Source organism: Rhinichthys klamathensis, unplaced genomic scaffold, assembly GCF_029890125.1.
Source record: "Rhinichthys klamathensis goyatoka isolate OS25496 unplaced genomic scaffold, OSU_Roscu_1.1 h1tg000196l_1, whole genome shotgun sequence".
In the NCBI taxonomy this organism is placed as follows: Eukaryota; Metazoa; Chordata; class Actinopteri; order Cypriniformes; family Leuciscidae; genus Rhinichthys; species Rhinichthys klamathensis.
In genome coordinates, this window is record NW_026606722.1 from 3,075,924 (window position 1) to 3,101,701 (window position 25,778).

At 38.6% G+C, this 25,778-nt stretch overlaps 3 protein-coding genes and 1 pseudogene across 7 annotated transcripts; 2 read left to right on the top strand and 2 right to left on the bottom strand.

Annotated features, from left to right (window-relative positions):
• Positions 1-5,671: 5,671 nt before the first annotated feature.
• On the bottom strand, positions 5,672-9,401 carry grcc10 (gene rich cluster, C10 gene). Of its 2 annotated transcripts, none has more exons than XM_056262871.1 (4): positions 9,278-9,401; positions 8,612-8,700; positions 6,381-6,557; positions 5,672-6,305 (listed from the first exon to the last, which is right to left on the bottom strand). In XM_056262871.1, the coding sequence occupies exons 2-4, from the start codon at positions 8,661-8,663 to the stop codon at positions 6,166-6,168; spliced, it is 369 nt and encodes a 122-aa protein (XP_056118846.1). In that variant the 5' UTR covers positions 8,664-8,700; positions 9,278-9,401; the 3' UTR covers positions 5,672-6,165. The 2 variants fall into 2 exon arrangements, with proteins under 2 accessions (XP_056118846.1, XP_056118847.1); XM_056262872.1 differs by having other exon boundaries at positions 9,295-9,389.
• Positions 9,402-9,845: 444 nt separating this feature from the next.
• Positions 9,846-11,462, top strand: saysd1 (SAYSVFN motif domain containing 1). 2 transcript variants are annotated; one of them, XM_056262874.1, is made up of 3 exons: positions 9,846-9,920; positions 9,983-10,174; positions 10,990-11,462. In XM_056262874.1, exons 2-3 carry the CDS (start codon positions 9,992-9,994, stop codon positions 11,299-11,301), a joined length of 495 nt encoding a protein of 164 aa, XP_056118849.1. In that variant the 5' UTR covers positions 9,846-9,920; positions 9,983-9,991; the 3' UTR covers positions 11,302-11,462. The 2 variants fall into 2 exon arrangements, with proteins under 2 accessions (XP_056118849.1, XP_056118848.1); XM_056262873.1 differs by having other exon boundaries at positions 9,868-10,174.
• A 2,017-nt stretch (positions 11,463-13,479) lies between these two features.
• bpnt1 (bisphosphate nucleotidase 1) lies at positions 13,480-22,493 on the top strand. 3 transcript variants are annotated; one of them, XM_056262690.1, is made up of 10 exons: positions 13,480-13,545; positions 14,293-14,420; positions 15,757-15,861; positions 15,941-16,048; positions 17,957-18,005; positions 20,526-20,591; positions 21,495-21,586; positions 21,680-21,877; positions 21,959-22,064; positions 22,154-22,493. In XM_056262690.1, the coding sequence occupies exons 2-10, from the start codon at positions 14,301-14,303 to the stop codon at positions 22,303-22,305; spliced, it is 996 nt and encodes a 331-aa protein (XP_056118665.1). In that variant the 5' UTR covers positions 13,480-13,545; positions 14,293-14,300; the 3' UTR covers positions 22,306-22,493. The 3 variants fall into 3 exon arrangements, with proteins under 3 accessions (XP_056118665.1, XP_056118667.1, XP_056118666.1); XM_056262692.1 differs by lacking the exon at positions 20,526-20,591 and having other exon boundaries at positions 13,485-13,545; XM_056262691.1 differs by lacking the exon at positions 13,480-13,545 and having other exon boundaries at positions 14,274-14,420.
• Positions 22,494-23,692: 1,199 nt separating this feature from the next.
• LOC130096222 (5S ribosomal RNA) lies at positions 23,693-23,809 on the bottom strand (annotated as a pseudogene).
• Positions 23,810-25,778: the final 1,969 nt, after the last annotated feature.

Sequence of the window (25,778 nt, forward strand, 5' to 3'; positions counted from 1 at the left end):
TTACTAGCTATTTATAACTTATAGAAAGAGTGCAACGTTATAAAGTTACATGTAGGCTATTGCAAAATACATAATGATTTGAGGACCAAGTTTGTAGTCAAAGTATGGGCAGGCCATAGTCAATGTAAAGCATATTGTTGACGTTTAGTCCCTATTAGTGAATGTGCCATATATCTTTTTATCCACTGTTATCGGTGGCCCTGTTTACTAGCCTGCGCGTTCACGACAGGAGGACGAGCTGTGGAGGGAGGGCTGTAGCGCAGCAGAGAGCAAGGGGGTGGGACCTGTAAGTTATGCTTGTTCAAATGTTCAGGCTAAGTCAACGTTTTCTCAAAACTCCCTACTGCAGCTTTAACACTAACAGAAAACTTTCTCAGAACTTTCGCTAACATTCTGGCAAGGTTTTCTTTGTGAACAAATGTTCTTCCGGTAACATTAATAGAATGTTTGTTCAAAGTTACCTGGTCTTTAATAATGTTCTCAAAACGCTAGCACAAAAACATTATTGTTCATGGAAGATTTTACCTGAAACATTTAGTTGTATGTACAGTTTTTCTTTTTTCTTTTATAAGTTAGCCCACTTGTTTCAGAATGAGAACATTCAATGTTCCCTTAACATTCACATAACCAAGAAAAACGTTTAAAAGACTGGACACCTCTAAAACTTGATGGGAACGTTAGCAAAACGTTTTTAGGACATACTGTATAGTTGTTAGCTGCATTGTGCCTGCTCTTCATTGCCCATCAAAATGGATTGTGTCCTAGCTGAACTTTTGTCCTGTGCTATAGTCCCCCCTCGTCCCGCTTCGTCCATGATTAAAGTCTCTCGACCTACAAAACTAGAGTACAAAAGAGTGCTGCACAAACTGAACAACTGCTGTTGAGATGAATAGGACAACTCAAAATATCTGAAAACGGCGCCATCTAGTGGGTCAATCCCAAACTGTCACAATCTTGACTGACAATAGACATGCCTGGGAAATGGGGGAAAACTGAATGAAATCAGATGAGTTAGCAAAATGATGACATTGGCTTAATTATTTTCAGTATTCAGATTTGAAATGTGTTCCGAGACTTCAAGAAAATGCTGAGCCAGGATGAATGAATTGGGGGGTGGGGGGAGTTCTAACGGTTCATGAAACAAAAATGAACCGTTAGAAATATGATTTCTCAAATTGTTGACATAAGGATTACTCCTGGATCTAGTTTATGAATACCGATGGACTGTGTAGAATACTGCTGAATACATAATCAGCGTCAGATACTGGCTCACACAAACAGATCTGTGCATGTTCAGGATAACCTCCAATGACATCAGCCTCCCTCGTCTCCATAGAAACAGCAGCAGTCTCAAAACATTCGCTGGCACACTGAAGTAAACTACAGCCATGCAGGACATTGTGGGTTGATGCACTTTAGGCTGGGCAGCTTGCCATCAATCATATGTAGGCTTAATAATTGTTTTTTAAATTGCATGAGGTGGTTCATCAGTAACCTTGGGATTCTTTGAACCCTGACAGAGAGGGGTGGGTTAACACTGGGCGTCCCGACAACTGACAGAAGCATCAGACACAGTTCGGACCAAATCATGCATGGGTCCATGATAATGGTAAAGACGTTCACCGCCAAACACAAGACAAGCGTCACGGTTTAACTTTACAATGAATAAAGTAAATGGCATGGAGAGAACACTAGGAAAAGAAAATGGCTTCTTTGCTGGTTTGGGCTCGTCACATTTCAAAATAACCCACCCCACCCTGAACAAACTTCAAGGAACAGTTCACCCAAAAATGAGAATTCTTTGCTTTCACCCTCATTTCTATAATTTTCTGAGAATGTCACTTGTTTTCCTCTGCTGAATTTGGTCCATTTGACTTTATTTCTTTGGTGTTACACAAAAAGAGTTCAAAAGTCTCAAAAAGTACATACAGTGTATATTTAATTTATTCCTGTGATGGTAAAGCTGTATTTTCAGCATCATTACTCCAGTTTTCAGTGTCACATGATCATTCAAAAATACACTCACCGGCCACGTTATTAGGTAAACCTGTTCAACTGTTCGTTAACGGAGATATCTAATCAGCCAATCACATGGCAGCAACTCAATGCATTTAGACATGTATACACTATCAAGATGGTCTGCTGAAGTTCAAACTGAGCATCAGAATGGGGAAGAAAGGAGATTTAAGTGATTTTGAATGTCTCATGGTTGTTGGTGCCAGACGGGCTGGTGTGAGTATTTGCGGATCTGCTGAGATCTTCACGCACAACCATCTCTCGGGTTTACAGAGAATGGTCAGAAAAAGAGCAAATATCCAGTGAGCGGCAGTTCTGCTGGTGAAAATGCCTTGATGTCAGAGGTGAACGGCCAGACTGGTTTGAGCTGATAGAAAGGCAACAGTAACTCAAATAAGCACTCGGCCTGCTGAAGAGCATCTCTGAACACACAACACTTGAAGCAGAAGAGCTACGGCAGCAGAACACACACCGGTGGCACTCCTGTCAGATAACAACAGAAACTGAGGATACAATTCACTCGGGATCACCAAAACTGGACAACAGAAGATTGTAAAAACGTTGCCTGGTTTGATGAGTCTCGATTTCTGCTGACATTCAGATGGTCGGGTCAGAATTTGGCGAAAACAACATGAAATCATGGATCCATCCTGTCTTGTATCATCAGTTCAGGCTGCTGGTGCTGTAATGGTGTGGGGGAGATTTTCTTGACACACTTTGAGCCTCTTAGCACCAGTTGATCATCATTTAAACACCGCAGTCTACCCGAGTATTGTTGCTGACCATGTCCATCTCTTTATGACCACAGTGAACCCATCATCCGATCGCTACTTCCAGCAGGATAACACACGTCACCAAGCTCAAATCATATCAAACTGGTTTCTTGAACATGTCAATGAGTTCACTAAACTCAAATGGCCTCCAGTCACCAGATCGCAGTACAATAGAGCTCTTATAGGATGTACTGGAACGGGAGATTCACATCATGAATGTGCAGCTGACAAATCTGCAGCAACTGTGTGATGCTCTCATGTCAATATGGACCAAAACTTCTGAGGAATGTTTCCAGTTCCTTGTTGAATTTAATCCATGAAGAATTAAGGCAGTTCTGAAGGCAAAAGGGGGTCCAAACCAGTACTAGCAAGGCAATAAAGTGGCTGATGAGTGTAGATGTGCTGCTTAAAGTCCTGTCCACACCAAGGATAAAGTTTTAAACCACGTGAATTATGATTTTTTTCTTCAAACTCATGAACAATAGAAACATTAAATCCACCCGAATTTAAAGAGCTTGAGCATTTAAAGCAGCAGACAACAACACTGCAGTGTGCTTATAATACACATAATGTTATTGTTCTTGTTGTGAATAGGCCTTAATAATTCTGTGGAAACCTTGATACATCTGTTTTCAGAGTTCTTTGAAGAATAGTAAATTTAAAAGAAAGCATTTATTTGAAATCTAAATTATTTGTAACGTTATTAATGTCAGAAGTCATATGGATATTTATGGTGCTTTTTTTGTAGACCACAAAAGAAAGTAAGTCGTACAGGTTTGGAATGACTCGACGGTGAGTAAATTACGACAGAATTTTCTATTTTGGGGTGAACTATCCCTTTAAATCCACAAATAACTGCACAGCTCTCTCTCTCTGCTTGGAGTTAAAGGGATAGTTCACCTAAAAATGAAAATTAATTTACTCACCCTCAGTTTGTTTCAAACCTGTATGACTTACTTCTGTTGAACACAAAGACAGATGTTTTGAAGAATGTTGGTAACCACCAGACAGTTGGCGTTAACCATTGACTTCTACAGTATTTTTTTTTCCTACTATGTAAGTCAGTGGCTACCGTCAACTGTTTGATTACCAACATTCTTCAAAATATCTTCTTTTGTGTTCAACAGAAGAAAGAAACTTGTGGGTGCAAGTAATGACAACATTTTCATTTTTGGGTGAACTATCCCTTTAAGATGAGGGGGGAAATGCCCGAAATATCACATCCTGTCTCTTACCTGGACTCTTGTCAAGGAAAAGGCAGCAATGTGTCTGCAGTATCCATGGTAACACCTGTGGCAGATGGAGAAATGAAGATGGAAATAGTACAATGGAGTAAATTTCACACACAGAGAGAACGAGACAGTCAGTGAGTGGAGGGAAGAGGATGAACAGATGAGATAAACCATTTCACTGTGACAGGGGCCATGATAACTCAAGTTAATGGACTCTTCGACCTCCTGATGCTGCATGAGCAAAAAAAAAAAAAAAGAAGAAGAAAAAAATCACAAACATACCTACTCCTCCACAATCCACAGCCTAGAGATATTTAACTCTCAATATTGCCTTGCAAAACCCTTTACATGTAAACAGATACGATTCTGTACTTATTCTGATAATGTTACGTTGAGTTAATAATATGTGAGATATAGATATACATTATGTCATCACTGTTTTAGACAAAAGCAGGTGGGCAAAAACATAATTATGACTATTTATAACATTAGCAGAAACGTTTTTTTTGTATGTGTTTTTTTAATGACACGTGAATAATTGCCATCATCTAAGTTAAAACTGTCTTGAATTCGACTGGAACATCAGAAGGCTACCGAATAATATAACACTGTTTTATTTCCATATCTGCAATACCTTTTTCAGAGCTGACATTATCCAGGGGTTCGTAGCATCGCTTGAATGCGGATGTTTGTAAGCACAGGATCAGGTGTGTATCAGCACTTCAGCAGTCCATGGCTTTCATAAACACACACGTGTTCAGCTGCAGTCCGTTCACATCAGCAAAATCCCCGCAGACCCTCCGCCCGCTCCAATAACCCATACACTGCGTTATCACAACTCATTATACATCTGATTAAGACAATGAGCTTAGAAAGAGAGACGGTGGTGGTCATGGTGGAGACGAGGCATTCAAATAAAGCGTCATTGCCATAAATAACTTGACAACTTTTGAGACGTTTCGTCCACTAGGGGGAGCGATAGATAGATAGATAGATAGATAGATAGATAGATAGATAGATAGATAGATAGATAGATAGATAGATAGATAGATAGATAGATAGATAGATAGATTAAACGTAAAAATAAAAGTGAAAAATAATACGAAAAAAAAATCGAATAATAATATACATTTTCAGTTTCCCTGCATGTCATGTTACCATTAACCGACATTAATGTGAATATGTAATCAGAAAAAAAAAGTAACTAATCTGATTATGAGCATTTTTAAAACATAATATTCTAATTACAAGTACTTACGTTTTGGAATCTGATTATGTTATTCAGAGTACATGTAATCAGTTACTACCCAGAACTGATGGATGGATGGAGTCTGTGTGGTTAAAAGCTACGTTTTTACAATAAAGGTTAAGATTGAAAATATTTTTTTTTAATGAAACTTTCTATGTATTTTTATTAAATTATTTATTCATGTATTATCAATTTTACCAGAAAGTGACTTCTCGACAGTTTGGTAGATGCCTATACAAAAAACAGGCTCTATTGGGAAAATAATTTCTTGGCGAGGATGATAAAGGGAAAATTAGTTGCTCTTATTTAACGTTATGTTTGTATGTTTACGAGAATTCAGACTAGAAATCTAACAGTATTCACATGAACAAAGTCATTTAATGATAAGAAATATCTTTCCATTGAGTAAAAAAAAGACTTTATTGGATATGACAATGATAAGTTTTGCAAACAGCAATGATCATAAGATGTGTCACAGGTTATCATGTATAAATATGATCTATATGTCTATAATATGGGCAAATGAGTAAGTTATTACCGTAATGCAAACCGTATAAAAAAAAAAGTTTAAAAACAAACAAACCTTCAAAAGGCCTTAACAAATTAGAGTTATGCTTGATAAATATGCACATTCAACATTGGCAAAATTAATATAAAAATGTGTGAGAGAAAAAAAACAAATGCTTTGAATACTAATCATTTGACTGAAAGAAAACAGGAATGTAGAAGTTCACTAATAATCGTTCACTTTTTATTCAAATATTTTCGCTCCGTTTAAATGACCCTTGGAAGAAGTGTCAAAAAACAGACTTGAATTTTGGAAACCCTGAATGTGTTTGCACTATACAAAGTTTTAGAGTTGAAACGTTTTCTGAACTGGGAGTTGGGGCTTGTTCTACGAGGTCGGGATGCCACTGCCGATGGGAGGAGTGGAGAGGGGCGGCAGGAGGAGACTCTTGAGTTTCAGGGACATGGCTGCGATCTCTGGGTCCTGAGTTTCATACATCTTTACCAGCCGCGCGAATTTGAGAACACCTGAAAGGCAAAATGCGGAGGTTGAAATGACAGCTTTTTATTAGTGTTTCGCGTGTTTCGCGTCCTCGACCTCACCTTCTCCCTCGTTGTTGAAGCCGTATGCTTTGATGACCTCCTGTTGGATCTGGGTGGCTACGGGAAGCACCAGCTGCAGCATCTTGCCCATGTCATTGCAGGCGCTTTCTCTGGCTTCCTCCATGCGGGCTGCGTTCTCGGGCATGGAGAAAGCCTGGATCACCTCACTGAGAACAACTGCGACGGGTGAATGGGACGACAGAGTGTTCAAGCCGTTAATGACGAAACATTTCCGTTGACATCATCGTTCTCATGACTAAGACGAGAAGACATTGACATTAAAATGGACGACTCTTGTATTCTCGCAGAATTTATTATAAATATTTTTTTTTATTCATGTGCCCTTGTAATTTTTAACTAAAATAACTTCCCCTCCCTCTTGAAGCGACATCTCTTCTCTGATGATGCGTTTACAGGCGTGAGGGCGGGGCAACCTGTCAATCACATGACATCACAGCTATAGCAAACCACAGCCATCCAATCTATTCCCGAAGGATAAAATCAAGTCCAACCCTACATTTGTTTTTGTTTGTTTGTTTGAGAAGCCATTTCTCTCAGATATACGTCACAAATCACAATAGAGAAGAAAAGTACAGAGCCCCGCACATGACATGCAGACAAATATACATATATCATAGGCACAAATTAAGTTCAATCAAATTTGTTCCCACAAATTCATTTAAATCAAATTCGATCCCACGAATTAAGTTAAATCAATCAAATTCGATCCCACGAATTAAGTTAAGTGAAATATGTTCCCAGGAATAAAGTTCCCATGAATTAAGAATTCGCTCCCACGAATTTAGTCAAATCAAATTTGCTCAGACGGATTAAGAATTTGCTCCTACGAATCAAGTTAAATCAAAACAAATTTGATCCCACGAATTAAGTTAAGTGAAATATGTTCCCACGAATAAAGTTAAATCAAATTAATTCCCACGAATTAAGAATTCGCTCCCATGAATTGAGTTAAATCAAATTTGCTCAGACGAATTAAGAATTTGCTCCCACGAATTAAGTTAAATCAAATTTGCTCCCATGAATTAAGAATTTGCCCCCATGAATTGTTCAATCAAATTCGTTCCCACTAATTAAGAATTAATTAGTGAGTACTGTTTACTTAATTACCGTTTTGATCTAAATAAAACAAGGGAACAAATATTTCCAATGGCTACAAAAAAAACATTCCCTAGCATATTGCTGATATCTCAGAGATTAGGGTAGCCAATATATACAATTTATATTTATAATTTATATATATATTTTACTTAATATGTAATAAATTAGAAATAAAGAGTTTGAAAATTAGTTAAAAATAAATAAACAGACCCATTACAGTATTTTTTCACAAATAAACAATTTGTTAACAAAATATGAGTTAAAAGGAAGTAAACTGTAACAAACAGGGCACTCAGTCATTTAGTAAGTTTGTGCGCACTGGGAATCATATCTGACAGCCATAGTGAGCATCGATGCTCCCTGGTTTTTACGGTGTATTTTGGTACTTTTTAGGGAGTGAACGTTTCAGTGCACTGGAAAGATTTTGCAATTAAGACAGCCTTTATAAATGGCCGACTCCCTGATCAGTGCCCTACCGAACTAGGGAGCCGATTGAGACGCACCCGGAAACAATCATCTGTGTCCCAATGTCTAGTGAACCAGGGTCCTTAGCAGTGCCGAATTAGTGTACACGATAAACTGATTAACGACCTAGGGAGCTGATTGTGATGCTGATGAAAGTTTCATTGAGTAAAACTAGACTAAAATTCCCAGACTTTTAGTCAACTAAAACATGGATAAACAAAATACAGGATAGGTTAACTAAATATGATAATAACTACAAAAGGACTAAGTCTAAATTCAAAATACAAGTCATGTCAAGTCGTTAATGAAAACTATGACGAAAAACATTCGGGGACAAATTTTCTTTCCATGACTAAGACGAAAAGACACTGATATCAAAATGGACAATTCTTGTATGCTCGTAGAATTTATTATAAATGAATTTATTCATTCATGTGCCCTCAGAATCTTAAAGGAATTCTAGCTTTAAAACAGAAACGGCCATTCACTGCCATTATAAAGCTTGGAAGAGCCAGGACATTGTTTAATATAACTCTTGATTGTGTTCGTCTGAAAGAAGAATGTCATACACCTAAGGGTGTATATGACTTGAGGGTGAGTAAATCATGAGCTAATTTTCATTTTTGGGCATGTAACATCCCTCTCACCTCTTGCCTGCTCCACAGTGAGCGAGGGCTGCTGTGCTGGGGCAGAGGCCATGCCGGCTCACTCCACGGGGCAGATTCACCACCGATGACTGCAATGACAAATTTAAACAATTATACAATCGCTATGACATTATTTAAGCATACTCTAATAATCAATGAAGAACACTTATATGAGCTTGACTGTTCATCTTTCTCCAAAAGAACACATTTTCAACATCAACATGAGAACACTGGCAGCTGTGAACCATTACGGTATCACTACGTACTGTATTCATTAAAATATAATAATAATAATAATATAGAACAATACAATCTCAATGTTATTTTGGTTGACAACTTGTCCATTTGTAGTTTTCATTGTAACGTTTGACCACATCAGCTCTTGGTAATAATTATGGGCAAAGATGAAATACCCAACAAATAATTAAATATACGGAATACATAGCGAAACATATTGCTTTCAATCAGCCTCAACTTATATAGATTATTAGACTCGTGTAATTTTTACGTGTTATGAAGAATTAGACCTATGCTGGGTTTAGCTGTTATCTATCACTGGCATGTTAGTTCCGCTTACAGCAATTGATCATTGTCTCTGAGCTCCAAAGGTAAATATGTCATTATTTTTTTCTCTAATGATATTTTTTAATATTTCTATGTACTTACATCGTTGATGCCAGTACCTAATCACAACCTCTCCTGTGACGCGGAGTCGCGGACGCGCGCACATTTCCGGTCGGTACAGCTGTTAAAGTGTCCGTTGGAAACAACAACAACTGAACCACAGAAAGATAGAAGAATAGAATGTCAATGAAAATGATCAACAATTTATAAAATGGACGAGGCTTTGAATTTAGTTTCGGATTGGTGAAGCACGATTGGTCTAAATAATACTTCTCTAATTTAACTCTTCATTGTGTATTTTCAGTCAAATGCTCATGAAGTGGGCTGAAAGAGTGTTGTCACTTGATACATGTTACTTTTCTCAGCGCTAGTCAGACTGGACCAGTAACAGAGGTCTGCGATTACAACCAATGTGCCCATTTAAATGACTTTATACAGATTTAATTTATGTCATATATTAATCGTTTGAATTAATAAACTTCAAACATTATATGTTTTTTTTGTGATATTGTTTTTCATTGAGAAAAAAACGTCCTGAAATTTGAATATGGTTAAATGAAGGATTCGCTTTTTGGGCCACTAAGCGCCCCTACAGGAAACACTTTTTAGTGTCATGGTCAACAAACAGTCATTTGACACAGCAGCGTTTGTCGACCGGTGCAAGTACGGATTCTACGGAAGTCTGGTAATACTGACACGTAGTTTTATTTAATGACCACATACATTTTGACTCTAATAACATTCCAGGTATGAAATATGGAACGCAAGCTGGCTGAATTCAGAGCCCGAAAGAAAGCCCAGACTGGAGCTGAGAAACCTGCTGTTCGTGAGATCCAGACTGAAATGAAAGCAATAACAATCGATGATTCTCCGGCAGTGTCTCCTGACACAACAGAGTTCCTGAAGCCCAACACCTGCCATCAGAGTCCACACAAACAGGTCTGATCGCAACATACTACTGTAAAAACCATGCAAAGTAACACAATGATAAATAAAACGATGGAAGCGTGTTTCCGCCACGGAATAAAATCAAATAAAGGCAATGACGACCTTTTACCTCACAATTTAACTTTAAAACTCTCAACTGCGAGTTGATATTACAGTTCTGAGGACAAAAGGTCAGAATTGCGAAAAAGAAAATCGCAGTAAGTTAACTTAATTTGTAGTTTTATACGGAGTTTATTGCCCATTTCCTTACTTTTTTTGTAAATATCTTACAATTCTGAGAAAAAAAACAAGTTAAAATTGCGGGTTCTAAACTGGAAGTTGCGGAAATTAAAGTCTTGTATTTCCAAACCTCTGCGCACCTGCTTGCACAGACATTATCAGCGTTTTTCTTGAGGCTATCCAGACAAACTGCTGCCTCCTTTTAAAGTTCCTCCTGAACCAAAACAAGCTGATCTGCGCTCACTCCGTGTCATAACCGTAATTACGAGATGGCAACCTGTGATGTTCTACCGTGTCTGTGACTGTTCACTCCTCGGATTAATGCGTTTCTATGTCAACACTATCATATACTATTTGCAGACTCTGCTGTACATGTTAATGTGTTTTAAAGGAGGCGTGGCTTTGGAGACGCTCTGAAGGGAGGGTGGGATCGTATGCTCTCAAAGCTGACTTTCTATTGCTAGCCTCTACGAAATTGCCTACTCTACCTTTAATTGTCTTATTCCGAGGAGGAATCAAGTTTCCATATAAAACTGACCATGTCATTTTTTTGTCCAACTAAATGTAATAATTTCCTGTTATTTCAGGATCATGGTGATCTTCTGAATACTACATCCGGTTGTTGGCTTCAGCGTCTGGTTCTTACCCATCTGACCCTGTTTAAAGTGCTGCTGTGGCTTGTGCTGTTGGGGCTTTTTTCAGAACTTGAGTTCGGCCTGCCATTTTTTCTCATATCGTTATTCTACTGGCTCTATGAGGGCCTTCGAAGCCCAAAAGCCAGACAACCTGGAGAAATGAGCGCATACTCTGTGTTTAACCCTGATTGTCAACCCATTCTGGGGACTTTAACAGCCGAACAGCTGGAAGGAGAGATGGGATTCATGGTAATTAATTCTTGATGGCCAATACATGAACATGTTTAAAAGTCATGCAAACTTTGCCGCCAACTGTCTGGACAACAAGGAAGATTGTCTAAATGTGGACTTGGGAAACTTATTTGCATTATATTAATGTATCTCAGTTCTTGAATGGTTTACTCGTATTTACCTAAATAAAATGCATTAATATAGATATCATATACACCCCCTTCTTACTGTTTAATCCAATCATACCCATGACCTACTAGAATAAATTAAGCCTACTGCTACTACAACCTACTACACTAAAATAACAATGAGGCCTTACTGTACACACTTTTAGGGAGCATGGTTATGGTGTATGGTTTTACTTAAATGTATCTTATGGAACATAAATTACAAGTTTGATTTATTTTTTTGCAATATGTTACTAAATATATATATATATATATATATATATATATATATATATATATATATATATATATATATATATATATATATATAATATACATACATACACACAGTATCAGTACACTGTCAGTATATTGGATCTGTGCATTAGTCTTAAAGTGACAGAAGACTAATATGTCTGCTGCTGTGTCAATGTTAATCAAACAACAAAGGAAAAAGAAAAAATCACTCACTGCTCTTGACTGAATAACTTTTGGTAAATTTATATTAGTTATGCTAGTAGTTTTAGCTGTGGTATAGAAATTGGAATAGAGAATTGTGAATTCTCACTTGTATCTAAAATGTTGGTCATAATTGGCTATTTTTGCAAAAAAATAGTTTCATAGAAAATATGTATGGCCGGTAAATTTTCACAAGTCACCGGCCATTGGCAGGTGCACGAAAAAGTTAGTTTTAGGCCTTGTATATTATAATTATAATTCTATAAATGCAATGACTTGTTGAAATTGACATAGGAAAACCATATCAACAATCTTTCCCTCACCAGCATCATAATTCATACAACAAATGATTGATTTTAGTTAGGTTTTTAGGTGTGCGAAATAAAGTCAGTATGAAACGGAAGTTGTGATATATTTTTTTTCTTCCTTATTGTGATCTATGTCAAACATGGAACGGCCTCTTGTTCAAGAAAATATGTTGGGCAGAATTTGATTTTGTCCATCGGGATTTTTTCCAAAGTTATTTTATTAAAGATTACAAGAGTACATGAATAAAAAAAAAAAAAAATCTTAATGTGCCCTGATAAATCATAATAAATACTGCAGTATTCCATAAAAACAGGGATTTTTCTATGTTGATTTCATGAAGAATTTTAATGAAGTTCACCCTAACCCATTTACAAACCCTCACTTTAAAACCCGTATGACTTTATAGAATGTTAGAAACTATTGCTTTAAAAAGAAAGCAACTCAACGGGCACTAAGACACTACACGACGAGAACTACGATTGCTGCGTCCCAATTCGCCTACTTATACTACGCCCTAAAAGTATGTACTCTTTTTGTGAAGAAAAAGTACATACTTTTGAGTGTGTAGCAAAAGAGTAGGCAATCTTTGGGACATACTACTTCGTCATCTTTAACGGACAGATCTGTCGCTACCCTGTCAATCATCTCGTCACAGTTAAAATCCTCCATTCAATCTAATATAACTTCTTACCATTTCGGAGAGAATTGTTGTCGCACGTTCATCTGCCAGTCATGGGTCTTTCATGCGGAGACTCCCCTCATGTGTTTGGAATTTGAATATAATAATGCATTTAAAAGTTAATGGCTAAACGTATCTTTGCAAAAGTTCACAATGCTGCTGCAGATGCAATATAATGTGGACAACATTGAATAAATACATTTTCGTCAGGTTAGATACTGATAATTAATCACTCAAACCCCTTTATCTAAACCTCTCTACACAACCGCCGGACTCGTGCGTCCTCCATGTCTGTAGTTTTTGAACACTTTTCATTCGTGTTTGTAGTTCTAACCGAATCCTCGTCCAACGCGCGATGGGTTGTGGGCAATATCAGCCGTTAGAGTGCGCATCGATCTGCACTTCGGATTCTGACCGGATATAGTAGACCATCCGGGTCTCTTTGGGACACTCATTTCAACATACTACGATTTGGGACGTACTAATTCTATTTTCGAATACTATTTAGGACGGATAGTATGCGAATTGGGACGCAGCAGATGTGTGTAAGTTACATCATGAATGACGCCTTCCTGTCCTTCAGTGCTGCTGTGTCCGATAGGGATCTGTGTGTGCTGCGAAGCCCTGATCCTTCCTGAACTCTGGACACGGACTGCGATTAAAGTAAGACCGCAATTATAGAATAAGTCATCAAAATACACAATTATTCCTAAATAACAGTCTGCACCGCAACTTTGTACGCGAGTAGCATCGCCCAGGAATGCATGCTGAATAAATGTTGAGAACAAGTTAAGAAGTAACGTTAGACGTATATGTTTTATAAATGTCGTGAGTGGTAACAAGTAAGTTATGAGTGTGAGTTTCAGGCACTAGTGTTAACCATTTGGACAACAGTGCCTTATAGTGTCTTCCATGCAGATTGTTCAGGAACTTTAGCAGGGATCTTCACCCAGTGCAGCAAAAAAAAAGCATTCTGCCATTTTTCAAAATTACTCATTAACACAGTTCGTGAGTATTGTTGTCAAGGAATATGTTCTTTATCGTTGTGTTATGTGATGAAATAAGTGCCTCTGCTCTGATTCTGACTCTGGTACTTAGACAAAACAGGTCTATTCTCAAACTTCAATTTCCTCAAAATGTGTTTTTACTTGCCTATCCCTCAATTTGAATCACAACTGTTAAATACAGTCATGATGTGCATTATATACATATGAACAAATCTAGCATTAACTTTGATGAACAAATGAACTGACTTAGTTCAGCTCCATCTGTATTGATTAGATAGAATCCCATAATAATCAGATAATCATCATGACATTGCAAGACTTCCATTGTCTTCTGGCTTTTCCCCTGGTTGTTTGCAGGAGGTGTGTCTTTTTGAACTGCAGCAAGGTGTGCTTTCTGTTTCAGCTAGTGTCATGGCGAGCAGTCCTGCAGTGCTCATGCGGTTGGTGGCTTCAGCCTATGCCGTGGCGGAAAAGGCTGGAACTATTGTCCGTAAAGTGCTTCAAAGTGGAGAGCTCGGTATCGTTGAAAAGGTAGGCTACTGCAAGTAGTGGCATGTGACCAAGAAGTGTTGATCCAAATACATTTCCTATTTGAGATGACAAGTTGATGAATTTAGTTTAAGTATATTGGTATATTAGTTGAAGTATATTGGTAAAATTTTGAAGAATGTTGGTAACCAGACAGTTGACAGTACCCAATGACTTGCATAGTAGGAAAAATATACTATGGAAGTCAATGGCTACTGTCAACTGTCTGATTACCAACATTCTTCAAAATATCAACAGAAGAAAGAAACTCATACAGGTTTGGAACAAAATAAGGGCGAGTAAACGATGACAGAATTTTACAGGTTGAACTATCCCTTTAACCCCAAATCAGTAACACTAAAAATCTGATTTTTATTTAACAAGGGTACTGATCAGGAACAGGGCTGCCCCTGACCAGAGATTTTGCTTTTCGACTAGTATTCGTTAATTTAAGCGTTAATTAAACTTACAGTTTGATATGATAAGCCATACTTGAGGTTGATGAATGATAGGCGAACATTTGAATTTTTCCTGCCTGGCATAATTACCACATGGACCAGCCGTGTTAACGATCTGTCTGTCACGGACTGCGTAACTTCGCCGCTTCCTGTGAGTTTTTTTTTTCTGTGACCCACTGACCAATTAAAATTTTGTCAACTGAGCCTCTTCTCATCGACTAAACGCCCCGATATACTCACGGTAAAGTTCTTTATCATTCTTCGTTTAGGGGTAAAACCAAGTTCGAAATACGTGAGCAGCGATATACCGTTAGCGAACAAAGCCACCCACACATCTGAGAGCAACGGTTAGATGAATATGTGAATATGTGCTGCGCGCTTTCCTCTCAATAACAAAATAAACACACAACAGAATTGAGAAAACCACAAGCATTTTAATAAAGTGTAAGAAAAGCATCTGATCATGGTAACATGGATATGTTTGCACAAGCTCTGCAATTCGGCACTCTAGTAAAGTCACGTTTATTTATATAGGACTTTAGCTTTGACGTGGAAACCGCACACACCTACCTAGTATGTAATCGCCACGGACCAATGGTTGGAAAGTTTTTCTGGAAAGTTCGCTTTGTCAAGCTGTTTCGAACTTCCAAAACAAACTCCAAACGGCCTGATTTTGTTCGAAATTATGTCACATCAGTTTGTTCTTCGATTTCCCTTAAAGTATATCGATGCCCTAACATATGGTGGACTATTAGGGGGGCAGGCCTAGAGCCGAGACTTGAGAAGAGAACGGTTGATGAACTAACTCTGGATTGTGACATTATTTGCTCGTTTTGACATATGCTTATGACGTATTTTTGTAACCATTGCTTTTGGCATAGACAGGAGCTGATGATCTACAGACACTGGCTGACAGGCTTGCTCAGAAGAGTATATGTGCATCCTTGTCGAAAAGCTTCCCTAAAGTCACTATCATCGGGGAGGAGGTGTGTAGGTCTCGTAATATGAAGGTGCTCAACCTGTTTTGGCTCCAAACAGCTGTCTAAACTGATTTTATTTGTGTAGGAATTACCAGATGAGTCTGTTGAGGAAGACCTGATAGAGAACGGGCACAGCAGCCTAATCCTACAAAAATCCTGTCCCGATCAGTATGCCAGCCTGAAGGAGGAAGAGGTAAAGAGGAAACAGAATGTGGCCATAATGCTTAAAACATATAATAATTGTATATAACGGAGGCAAGCCAGTAAGAGCTGTGCACGTAAACCTCACTCCCCTGGCCTCAAGAGGCGCACTAGCGATCGACGCTAGCGGCTGCGGTCTTTAGCGTCCTTGTGAGCGCACCCGCCTCCCATGCCAGAGACGCTGATTCGAATGCCACTCGGAAAGGGTCGAGTAGGACCGGTTACATTTGGTGCTTTTTTCCTTTCGAATCCCACTCAGGGGTGCGTTTCCCGTACAATGACGTAACTCACTGCTTAACTACCGTAGTACGCTAGTCACGGCTGTTTCCCGAAACCATATTGTCGCAAAGTGGTCGTTCAACCACGTTGGTTAATGATGTCACGCAGGCGGTGGAGTTATAACTTCTTTGAATTAATCTGTTTGAGTTCGAATTAATGCTAGATGTTTTGCTATAAATTATGGACATGGCATTTTTAGGAATATTTATCATTTTTGCTTTATTTCCAGATTCAATCATAGGCTCGTTCTTGCGTACTAGAGCACGTTCGCACATGTGCCCTCTTCAAAAACTACGCTTTAAATCTCTTGACAAACTAAAAGACGTAAATGACATTTGTATGTATTCTAAATAAAAGATATAGATTGCACTGAATGTCAGCTTGCTTATTTGGCTCAAGATAAGGATTTATTGAGTCCACACGTCATGCAAACAAGAAACTCTGCTTCTAACCACAGGTCGAGAGCTGTTGTTCAAACCACACAACTTTACGATGCTGTTTGCGAATGTTCGTTGGAACGATGGTTTCGGGAAACACCGACTCGTTGAACTATGCTGATAACGACGGAACTTGTGACCATAGTTGGCTAACAATGCTTTTGGGAAACGCACCCCTGAGCGGGTCGAGTAGGACCGGCTACATATAGAATATACCATTTTTAAAGTCCCCATGAATTCAAAATTGACCATACTTACTTTGTTTGCCTAAATTGATCGTTTTTTGGTGAACAATTAATCCACACAAGTCAATCCACACAAATTTTTTTTTGGCTTTGTAATCTTTAATCAAAATCAGTAATTTCCCCTCCCCTCTGCATTGGAGGACCTTCTCTGATGACGTAGGTTTGACGGTTTGGGTGTCTGCTTAACATCCGTAACCACGCCCCTCCAACTGACAGTAGACAGGCTGAATGAAAACACCTACTTTTCTAGATCCAATCAGGTGCTAGTTGGAAAAAAAAGCCACGCCCACTATTTTGCCTCATTTAGTATTCCGTTTGTCTCGGAACAGACTGATCTCATGAAATGGTGTATGTATGACACGCCAATTCGTATTTCCATTTTTGGCGTGCTATCAACACGCATAATCGCTTTTCAGCGTGTTTATCAACGCCTTTGACTTAACGTTTTATTACTGTATTATGTATATATAAATATATGACCTACCCCAACCCCGTCCCTAAACCTACCCGTCACTGGGGTTAATACCATTTATGAGTCTTCTCCTACCATCCTAGGAAAAGAAATATCGCTCCACAGATGTAGATATAGATTTTGCTTCGTTTCGCTCGGACATTTAACGGCGTACACATACACGCGGAATCACTCGGACATTTAATGGCGTAGACATACACGCAAAAGATTTCGGCGTGGACATACACGCGGATAGCTCAAAATGCGTATAGATAACACGCCACTTGAATTGAAAGTGGCGTGTATGTTTACGCAAAGTCATGATGTCATGTTGCTCGGAAATACGTCACAACACTGGAGAAAAGTTTTTTGCAAATTCCTGTTCACGGGGACTTTAAATTCACTAATTCTGAAAGAGTTTTGAAAGAGTAGGAAAATAAAAGTAACTCAATATAGTATTTGACTAAGGTTTCATCTTTATTTTTCAGCTCGTTGTGTGGGTGGACCCTCTTGATGGCACTAAAGAATATACAGAAGGTGAGCAGATAAACCACTTTCAGCATTACTCAACTCCCACTTCCATTTGAGTTTTGTTTTTTTTCAGCTGTGACTGCACCTGTTATTAACATCTGTTTGGGGTGAAGTGATCACAAGTGATCTACATTTTGTCGTCGATTATACAAACCACATTTGCAAGTCGAATTTGTAGAAAGAAAGTGTCATAAATGAATGTCTTGTTATTCTAAAATTCTCCTTCCACTCATTGTCTACGAAGTGGAGCAGAACAACGTCCAATCAGTCCTCACATCATTGTTCCCGATTAAAACAAAAGATTTCCTTGTAAACATAGCCAAATTATCCTCCATTGATGGTGATGACGGAAGGACATGTCCGTCTGCGAAACAGAGAAGAATACGGACAAGTTAAGAATGGCTTACTCGCTTGCCACCCAGCCAAAATCCAACCACAAGTATTTATTTCTGGAGATTGATGTTAAGATTATCAGATGTAAATCGATTCACCTTTAACATTGCTCTTTTTGCAGACGAAATCCAGTAGTTTTAAATAGCAATCTGCATGCTTGGGAGTTTTGTGTGAGGGCGAAAAAGTTCCCTACGAAGATTTTGCTCTCGTTCAAGTTGGTCACATAAATGTACCGCACTGACCAACAGAAAGGTCCTTGGTTTGAAAGTGACTTCTGTGTGAGCAGTACTTCATACAGTTCTAGACTGTTGAAAATTGACCTTTTTTTCCCCACAAATCTTTACCGAAATATTGCCAATATGACTGCACCTTTTTTCCGTGTCACACCAGTTGTCCAAGGGTGCAAAATTCAGTTCCTGGAGGGCTAGAGCCGCATTACATCCGGATTACATTCGTACAACACACTCTCATACTATATAGAACATACTTTTTTAGCGGGCTTATTCAAAATAAGTACCTACTCAAGACTCAAGAGAGTATGCAGCCTACAGGTATGTGTGTTGGAGCAGATTTGAACCAAACTCCTGGGGCCTCATTTATAAAACTGTGCGTAGAATCCTTACGTGTACGTGCGCCCGAAAGCCAAAAATGTCGTAAGCAAAAAAATATTCTGACTTATAAAACCGTGCGTACGCCAGAACCTGCGCAGAATTCACTTTATAAATCCCAGTCAGCGGAAGATTGTGCGCACATGCGTCTCCACCCCGAAATAACCATAACGCCTAGTTTTACTATGCATATCCTCATCTGCATATCATTTACATATGATTATTCATCCACATGATAACATGTTTAACGGTACAAGACATTAGGAAAATATGAAATACGGATGTGCTGTCACATTACATTAATAAAAATCATTTAGTAGCCCATCCTTCCCTTGTTTTTTAAATAAATAAAATAAAATAGTGCAAAATGCATTTCAGAGAAAGTTTTTCTCAATCTTTTCCACTGGCCAAATAGTATTTTAATTGATTTATATTTTTAATGGAAACAGATAGACCTTGTTGTGCATTATTTGCACGAAACCATTTTCTCAGACAATCTGCTATCATGATAAGCAATTATCTATGTAGTTAACACATTAAAACACAGACAGCATGCCAGAGGAAAAGTGTTCAAAACATCCACAACAAATATTTATATTTATTGAATATAAAAATGTTGTAACTTCTCAGTAATGATTTCATGTTACTGGCCGTAATTCAGAACACAATTCCAAGAGGATGGCTCTTGGGAATCGAAATCGGCTCATGAGCCAATCATCATCATGAGCAAGGAAATCTCCACGGTCTCTGAAAACACGCTCCCTCCGTATGAGCGTCATTAGCAAGGTCTTCTAACAGCGCTAGAGCATCCATTATGATGATATGTTATAAACGCACACACCTTTTTATAGCCCATTCATTACAAAAAAATTGTATTTGCACCTGGTTAAGAATGCTGATAATGATAATTTAGGTTGATGCAATTTGATTTATTGGGTGATGTAATAGGATCATTTAGAAGTTTTTCATTTTAAATAGTTATTGCTATTTGGGCCAGTTGGTGTCGCCAAAACACATACTCTTATAAAAGAGTGCATACGCATGGTCAAGAGCATCCTTACGGTGCACACTTATTTACGCCAAGTTTATTTTTTATAAATCCCGATATGTGATGCGCCCATTTTGTGCGTACGCAACGTTTATACATCAGGCCCCAGGAGTTTTGCTCCCCTTGAGTTAGTCCCATCCACATCAGAATCTTTTTTTCAAAATCCAGATCTACTGTATATACCTGTACTAAACACCAGTTACCATTTGATTGGCTTTGATTTTTGTCCCTTCCCACAGAATTTCACTTTCAGTGAGGACAGAAAAATGACTTGACGTTCATGTCGCGCCTAGACTTAGGGACCTAGTGTTGCAAGCATGCCCACTGCAACAGCACTATCCGTCCGTTCTCTTCTCTCTCTGATTTTTTTGTCTAACTCTACCTCCACTTGATCTCCATAGGTCCAACACACCTGATGCTGTCACATAGTGATCTGCTCTCTCCTTTCTCCTCTTTGTTTTCCTGTCTCTGTTGTAGCTGCGAGGGTTTTGTACAACCCAGTTTACATACAGAAGCCAGTGCAGCCCCACAGAGCCCCTAACCGTACGGTGATTTAATGCTTTTTTTTTCTTTTTGAGGCATGGCATGTCACCGTGAAATTAGACACGAGTATGTTGCAGTCAATCAAAAACAGCTGTTAATTCAGGCATTTACAATTTCCCGTAGTTGACCAGAAATTGCAAATGCATTGCATTTGTGCTCTTTGTTGCTGATGAAGTGCAACTGAAAAAGGGTTTTTACAATAAGTTATCCAGTGAACCTGTTAAATCTTTTCCATGCATCCAATTTTAGTTGGAAGTTACCACCACTTTATTGGAAAAGTACCTTATCAGGCACACAAAGAAAAGACAGGAAATTCTGAGGTAAATATTGGGGAATGGGTTAGGGACATGGACTCGAACCTGCATTACTGGCATGAGCACTAAAGACACCGATATACTCACAGCAAAGTTCTTTTTTTAGTTTTAATATGTAAATATGTCCTGCTCGCTTTCCTTTCAATAACAAAATAAACACACCCAAAAAAATGCAATTTGTACCATAAAGTAGCTCTCCAGTGTGTTTATGTTTTTACTCACGGATGTCTGACCTCAATGAACCCAAAAGAAGAAATGAACTGGAGTACATTTCCATGTCAAAGTAGGCGGAGCCTCAAAGCCACACCTACCTGTTCTGTAATCGCTGTAATGTTTACCAGCCAGATGTGAACATTCCTGGAAAGTTTTGGCCTGCTTTTGGTCAAATTGACAAATCAACAGTTCGTTCTTTGGTTTTGCTGTAGTACATCGGGGCGTTAATGCGCAAAATTGCTGCACCACAACTCTGTCTTACTCATACCGTTATAAAAAGGAGGACATATACAAGAGCATAGAGGGGTTAAAAAATATTTTCGTGTCGGACTTGACTAAGTACTTTGCGTAATTTTTGTTTGCTGGTTTTTTGCAGGGCTTTTGGATCATGTGACAGTGCTAATAGGGATTGCTTATAAAGGGACAGCCATTGCTGGAGTCATCAATCAGCCCTTCTACAACTACCAGGTCCAACCGGTTGATCGGGTCACACATGCTACGCTACATTTGGTAAAGGCTGGGATTGGTTAACCTGTTTTTTTGTGCTCTCTGTTCACTCAGATTGGGGCTGGTGCTTCTTTGGGCAGAACTTTATGGGGAGTTCTGGGTTTGGGCGCATTTGGGTTTCAACTCCAGGAAGTCCCAGATGGTAAAAGAATCATCACAACCACGCGGTCCCATAGCAATAAACATGTGACCGACACAGTGCAAGCCATGGAGCCTCATGATGTCATCAGAGTGGGAGGAGCTGGGAATAAGGTGGGACACTAGCCTCGATTCGGCTGAGTTAATATTGGCATTGAAATTGAACTAATCCCGTCTTCGTTCTGGGCCTGGTAGATCATCCAGCTAGTGGAGGGAAAGGCCTCCGCTTATGTGTTTGCCAGTCCAGGATGTAAAAAGTGGGACACGTGTGCGCCTGAGGCAATTCTGCATGCAGTTGGAGGTGATAGTCATTGTTTGCATGTTTTGCTTGATATTTAAGATAAATATAAAGTATATTTAAGCGTTTTTTTATGTTGTTTTCATATTCAGGCAAATTGACAGACATCCATGGTAATGCATTCAGATATGATGCCAATGTGAAGCACATGAATTCTGCTGGAGTTCTGGCGACTCTCCGGGATCATCAGTACTATATAAGCAGAGTGCCACGGGCTGTCCTACAGGCTCTCCCCTCGGACTAAACCATTACACGATATTAAGTCATACTGTAAACTTTTGTGCCTCAAAGCTGTGATATGTCCTTGCCATAAATTGAACTGTTTAAGATTAATAAGATTTGAGTACATTCACAACATGTTTTCAACCACGTTTATAAGGGGACCAAATACATTTATTTTTAAACATTTAATTATTTGTAGTAATATAATTTGTTGCTAATTTAAAAATAAATTACTGTCAACATATACATTTATATATATACATGTCATATTGCATATATATGATTATGGTCATAACTTTTACATTTAATTTTTTAATTGGGGTGTAATTCCCTGTTTTGACGTTTATCTGGCTGTCTAATTTGTTTTAGAGAATATGAAAACATTAATTTGTCTGACAGAATTTATGATTGTCTTACAGCATTGTTGGTAGATGCATTTAGTTAACTTTAAGTATAGTAATACTTAAAACCAGTGTTTTCAGTACTAAGTTAGGTATTTAAAATGAGTTCTGTAATCATTGTATTAAAAGTTGCATCAGGAAAGTCTGAACTACCCTGCTACTCTAAAATGTTGTGTGTGTATTTTTCTTGTATCTATTTGACAGTTTTGCATCGCCAGCCATAACCTAAACATTATAATAAAAGGCACACAACAAAAGTGCACTAATAAAATGACATTGTTGCTTTAAGACAAACATGACAATGAAATGTGTGCTAACACAAACTGAGTAGTAGATACAACATTAACACAAGGTTGTGTTAAGGTGAATACTGTACCAACAGTATTCTACATGTATACACATTTAGGAATGATTATGTATATTTATGTAGGTTGCAATTGGTTCAACCACATATAAATATTGATTATCCATCTGGGGTAACTGAGTGAGAATATGTAGTTTTGTCAGTTATATTGAATGTAATATGTATGCCCAGTGAATTAATGTATGAGGCATTTATATAGCGCTTTCATATGTACTACTGTACACCCAAAGCGCTTTACAATCATATCAGGGGTTCTCTCCCCAACCAGCACCAGTGTGCAGCATCCACTTGGTTGATGCGACGGCAGCCACAGTACAACGGCACCAGTGCGCTCACCACACACCAGCTATAGTTGGAGAGGAGAGAGAGTGATAGAGCCAATTCAGTGGATAGGGATTATTAGGAGGCCATGTTGGCAAGGGCCAATGGGTGGAATGTGGCCAGGACACCGAGGTTACACCCCTACTCTTTTACGAGAAGTGCCATGGGATTTTTAATGACCACAGAGAGTCAGGGCCTCGGTTTAACGTCTCATCCAAAGGGCGGTGCTCTTTGACAGTATAGTGTCCCCGTCACTATACTGGGCCGTTAGGACCCACACAGACCACAGGGTGAGCTCCCCCTGCTGGCCTCACTAACACCTCTTCCAGCAGCAACCTGGTTTTCTCAGGAGGTCTCCCATCCAGGTACTAACCAGGCTCAACCCTGCTTAGCTTCAGTGGGCAACCAGTCTTGGGCTACAGGGTGATATGGCTGCTGGCCCTGCAGTGCCCCTGTTTTCCATCTTTTGTCTATTGTATTGTAGTATAAAATGAAGCTGCTACTCGGGTGGATCTATATTTGCATTTTTGGGGTGGATAAAAGTCTTGCTACTTGCTTTAAAACCCAATGTTATTAAAAACAAGACACAAGTTGAATGAGAAATCATCTTTATTTTAAGTGATATTTTATTAAAATGTCCAAAAGAAAGAAGTGGTAATCATTTGTATTAATACATGAAAAAGGCTTACCTGAGGTCTATGCTGTCCGAAACTTTTCCTATATTTGATAAGCAGATCCAGTGGCAGCTCGCAGGCCATCTGTTCAGCAGTTCCAAGACATTGAGACTCAAAGGCATAGTTCACTCAAAAAAATCACTTACTGACCCCTCATGTCGTTCCAAAACCACATGTAGAACACATGTACATGTTGAAGAATGTACTGGCCATTTTCCCCCACATGATGTAAGTGAATGAAAAAACAGCCAGTACCAAAAGAAAAGAAATCAGAACTGTTTCAAGAAGCTACAAAATTGGACTTGGGCGCTACGTTCCAAGTCCTCAAAAGTCACACATCTTTGTGCAAGTAACATCCCATTTTAAGTCATGGTTTACTTAGAATATGGATACCCTAAAGGGACATGGTGATGGTAAAAAACTGCGTGTTCACTCACAAAAAACGTTTGTGGTGGAAATGTGAGGTTTGAGAAAAAACAGTGCTTTTGCAAACTTGGAGGAAGACAATTGTTTTGAGAGCAAACACAAAATTGCTCGGGGGAACGCAATACTTCTGAGAGAGAGCTAAAACCATTTTCCTCCCATCACATATTTCTCCATCATGTCCGGGGATCCATTAGAATAGAAAAATAATTAGTGACGCCATAGATGTTGCACCTAAAAGTGCCATGTTTAAATTGGATAGATGCAGTGGAGATCAGGATTGTCATAAAATAAAATATTTATCAATGTTCCTTGTATCATAAGGAACTACATGCATTACATGCTATGAGTAATTTAATTATTCCACAATCTCTTTTATTATGTGAAGAGAGGCCAGCACATTACTCCAAATTTCTCTTTTAGTGTTTCACATTAAGAAGGAAGTCAAACAGGCTTGGAACGACATGAGAATAAGTACACGTTGTAAATGAGATGTATATTTTCACATTTTTGTGATTAATCCCTTTAATGTCGTGCAACATCAGGACTGCACAATCTCCTTAAAAAAAAAAACAAGCTGCTGTCATGTTAATCACCCTTCAAATAAGAAAACAAGATACAAATCATTATTGTCTTTATGTATTGAACAACTCGGCAAAAAGTGTTCTTTTCCAGAGGCTCTCCTGGGTACAATAGGTGTGGAAGAGGAATGAAAAGGTGTTCATTCAATTGGCCTTGATGCTTGATTATTTACGACAATTAACTGCTAAATAAATTGTGCAACATAATATGACACCTAACAGTATGCATATGACCTACGGCCTTAGTAGGGCAAATTAAGTTACCCATGCATGTATGAAATGGGTCACGGGTGTTTAGTGCAGGGGTTCTCAATTCTGGCACTAAAGTTCCACTTTCCTGCAGAGTTTTGCTCCAACCGTGATCAAACTCACCTGAACGGGCTAACCAAGATCTTCAGAATCTAGAGAGTTACAGGCAGGTGAGTGTGATTGCTGGGGCTAAACGTATATTCAAGTGAAACGGATTCTCGATGATGGTTTGCTATTGGTTGATGTCATGTGAGTGACAGGTTGCCCCGCCCTCACACCAGTAAACACATCATCAGAGAAGAGATGTCGCTGCAAATGGGAAGGAAAGTTATTTGAATAATTATAGATTATGAGTGCACATGAATAAAAAAAAAAAAGTGCAAGCACGGATAAATTATTTATAATAAATACTACAATCTTTATGAACTAATACGATTTCTGAAGACTTTATGTGCCAGTTAATATAAAAAACTGAAATATGT

Bases quoted from the DNA above. Each gene is read 5' to 3' on its own strand.
- bpnt1 (XM_056262690.1), top strand. From the start codon at position 14,301: ATGGCGAGCAGTCCTGCAGTGCTCATGCGGTTGGTGGCTTCAGCCTAT. The intron at 20,592-21,494 runs GTACGGTGATTT...GGTTTTTTGCAG, and splicing joins GCCCCACAGAGCCCCTAACC to GGCTTTTGGATCATGTGACA. The intron at 22,065-22,153 runs GTGATAGTCATT...TTTCATATTCAG, and splicing joins AATTCTGCATGCAGTTGGAG to GCAAATTGACAGACATCCAT.
- saysd1 (XM_056262874.1), top strand. From the start codon at position 9,992: ATGGAACGCAAGCTGGCTGAATTCAGAGCCCGAAAGAAAGCCCAGACT. The intron at 10,175-10,989 runs GTCTGATCGCAA...CTGTTATTTCAG, and splicing joins ATCAGAGTCCACACAAACAG to GATCATGGTGATCTTCTGAA.
- grcc10 (XM_056262871.1), bottom strand. From the start codon at position 8,663: ATGGCCTCTGCCCCAGCACAGCAGCCCTCGCTCACTGTGGAGCAGGCA. The intron at 6,558-8,611 runs GTGAGAGGGATG...CACCCGTCGCAG, and splicing joins CACTGTGGAGCAGGCAAGAG to TTGTTCTCAGTGAGGTGATC. The intron at 6,306-6,380 runs GTGAGGTCGAGG...TTTGCCTTTCAG, and splicing joins CTTCAACAACGAGGGAGAAG to GTGTTCTCAAATTCGCGCGG.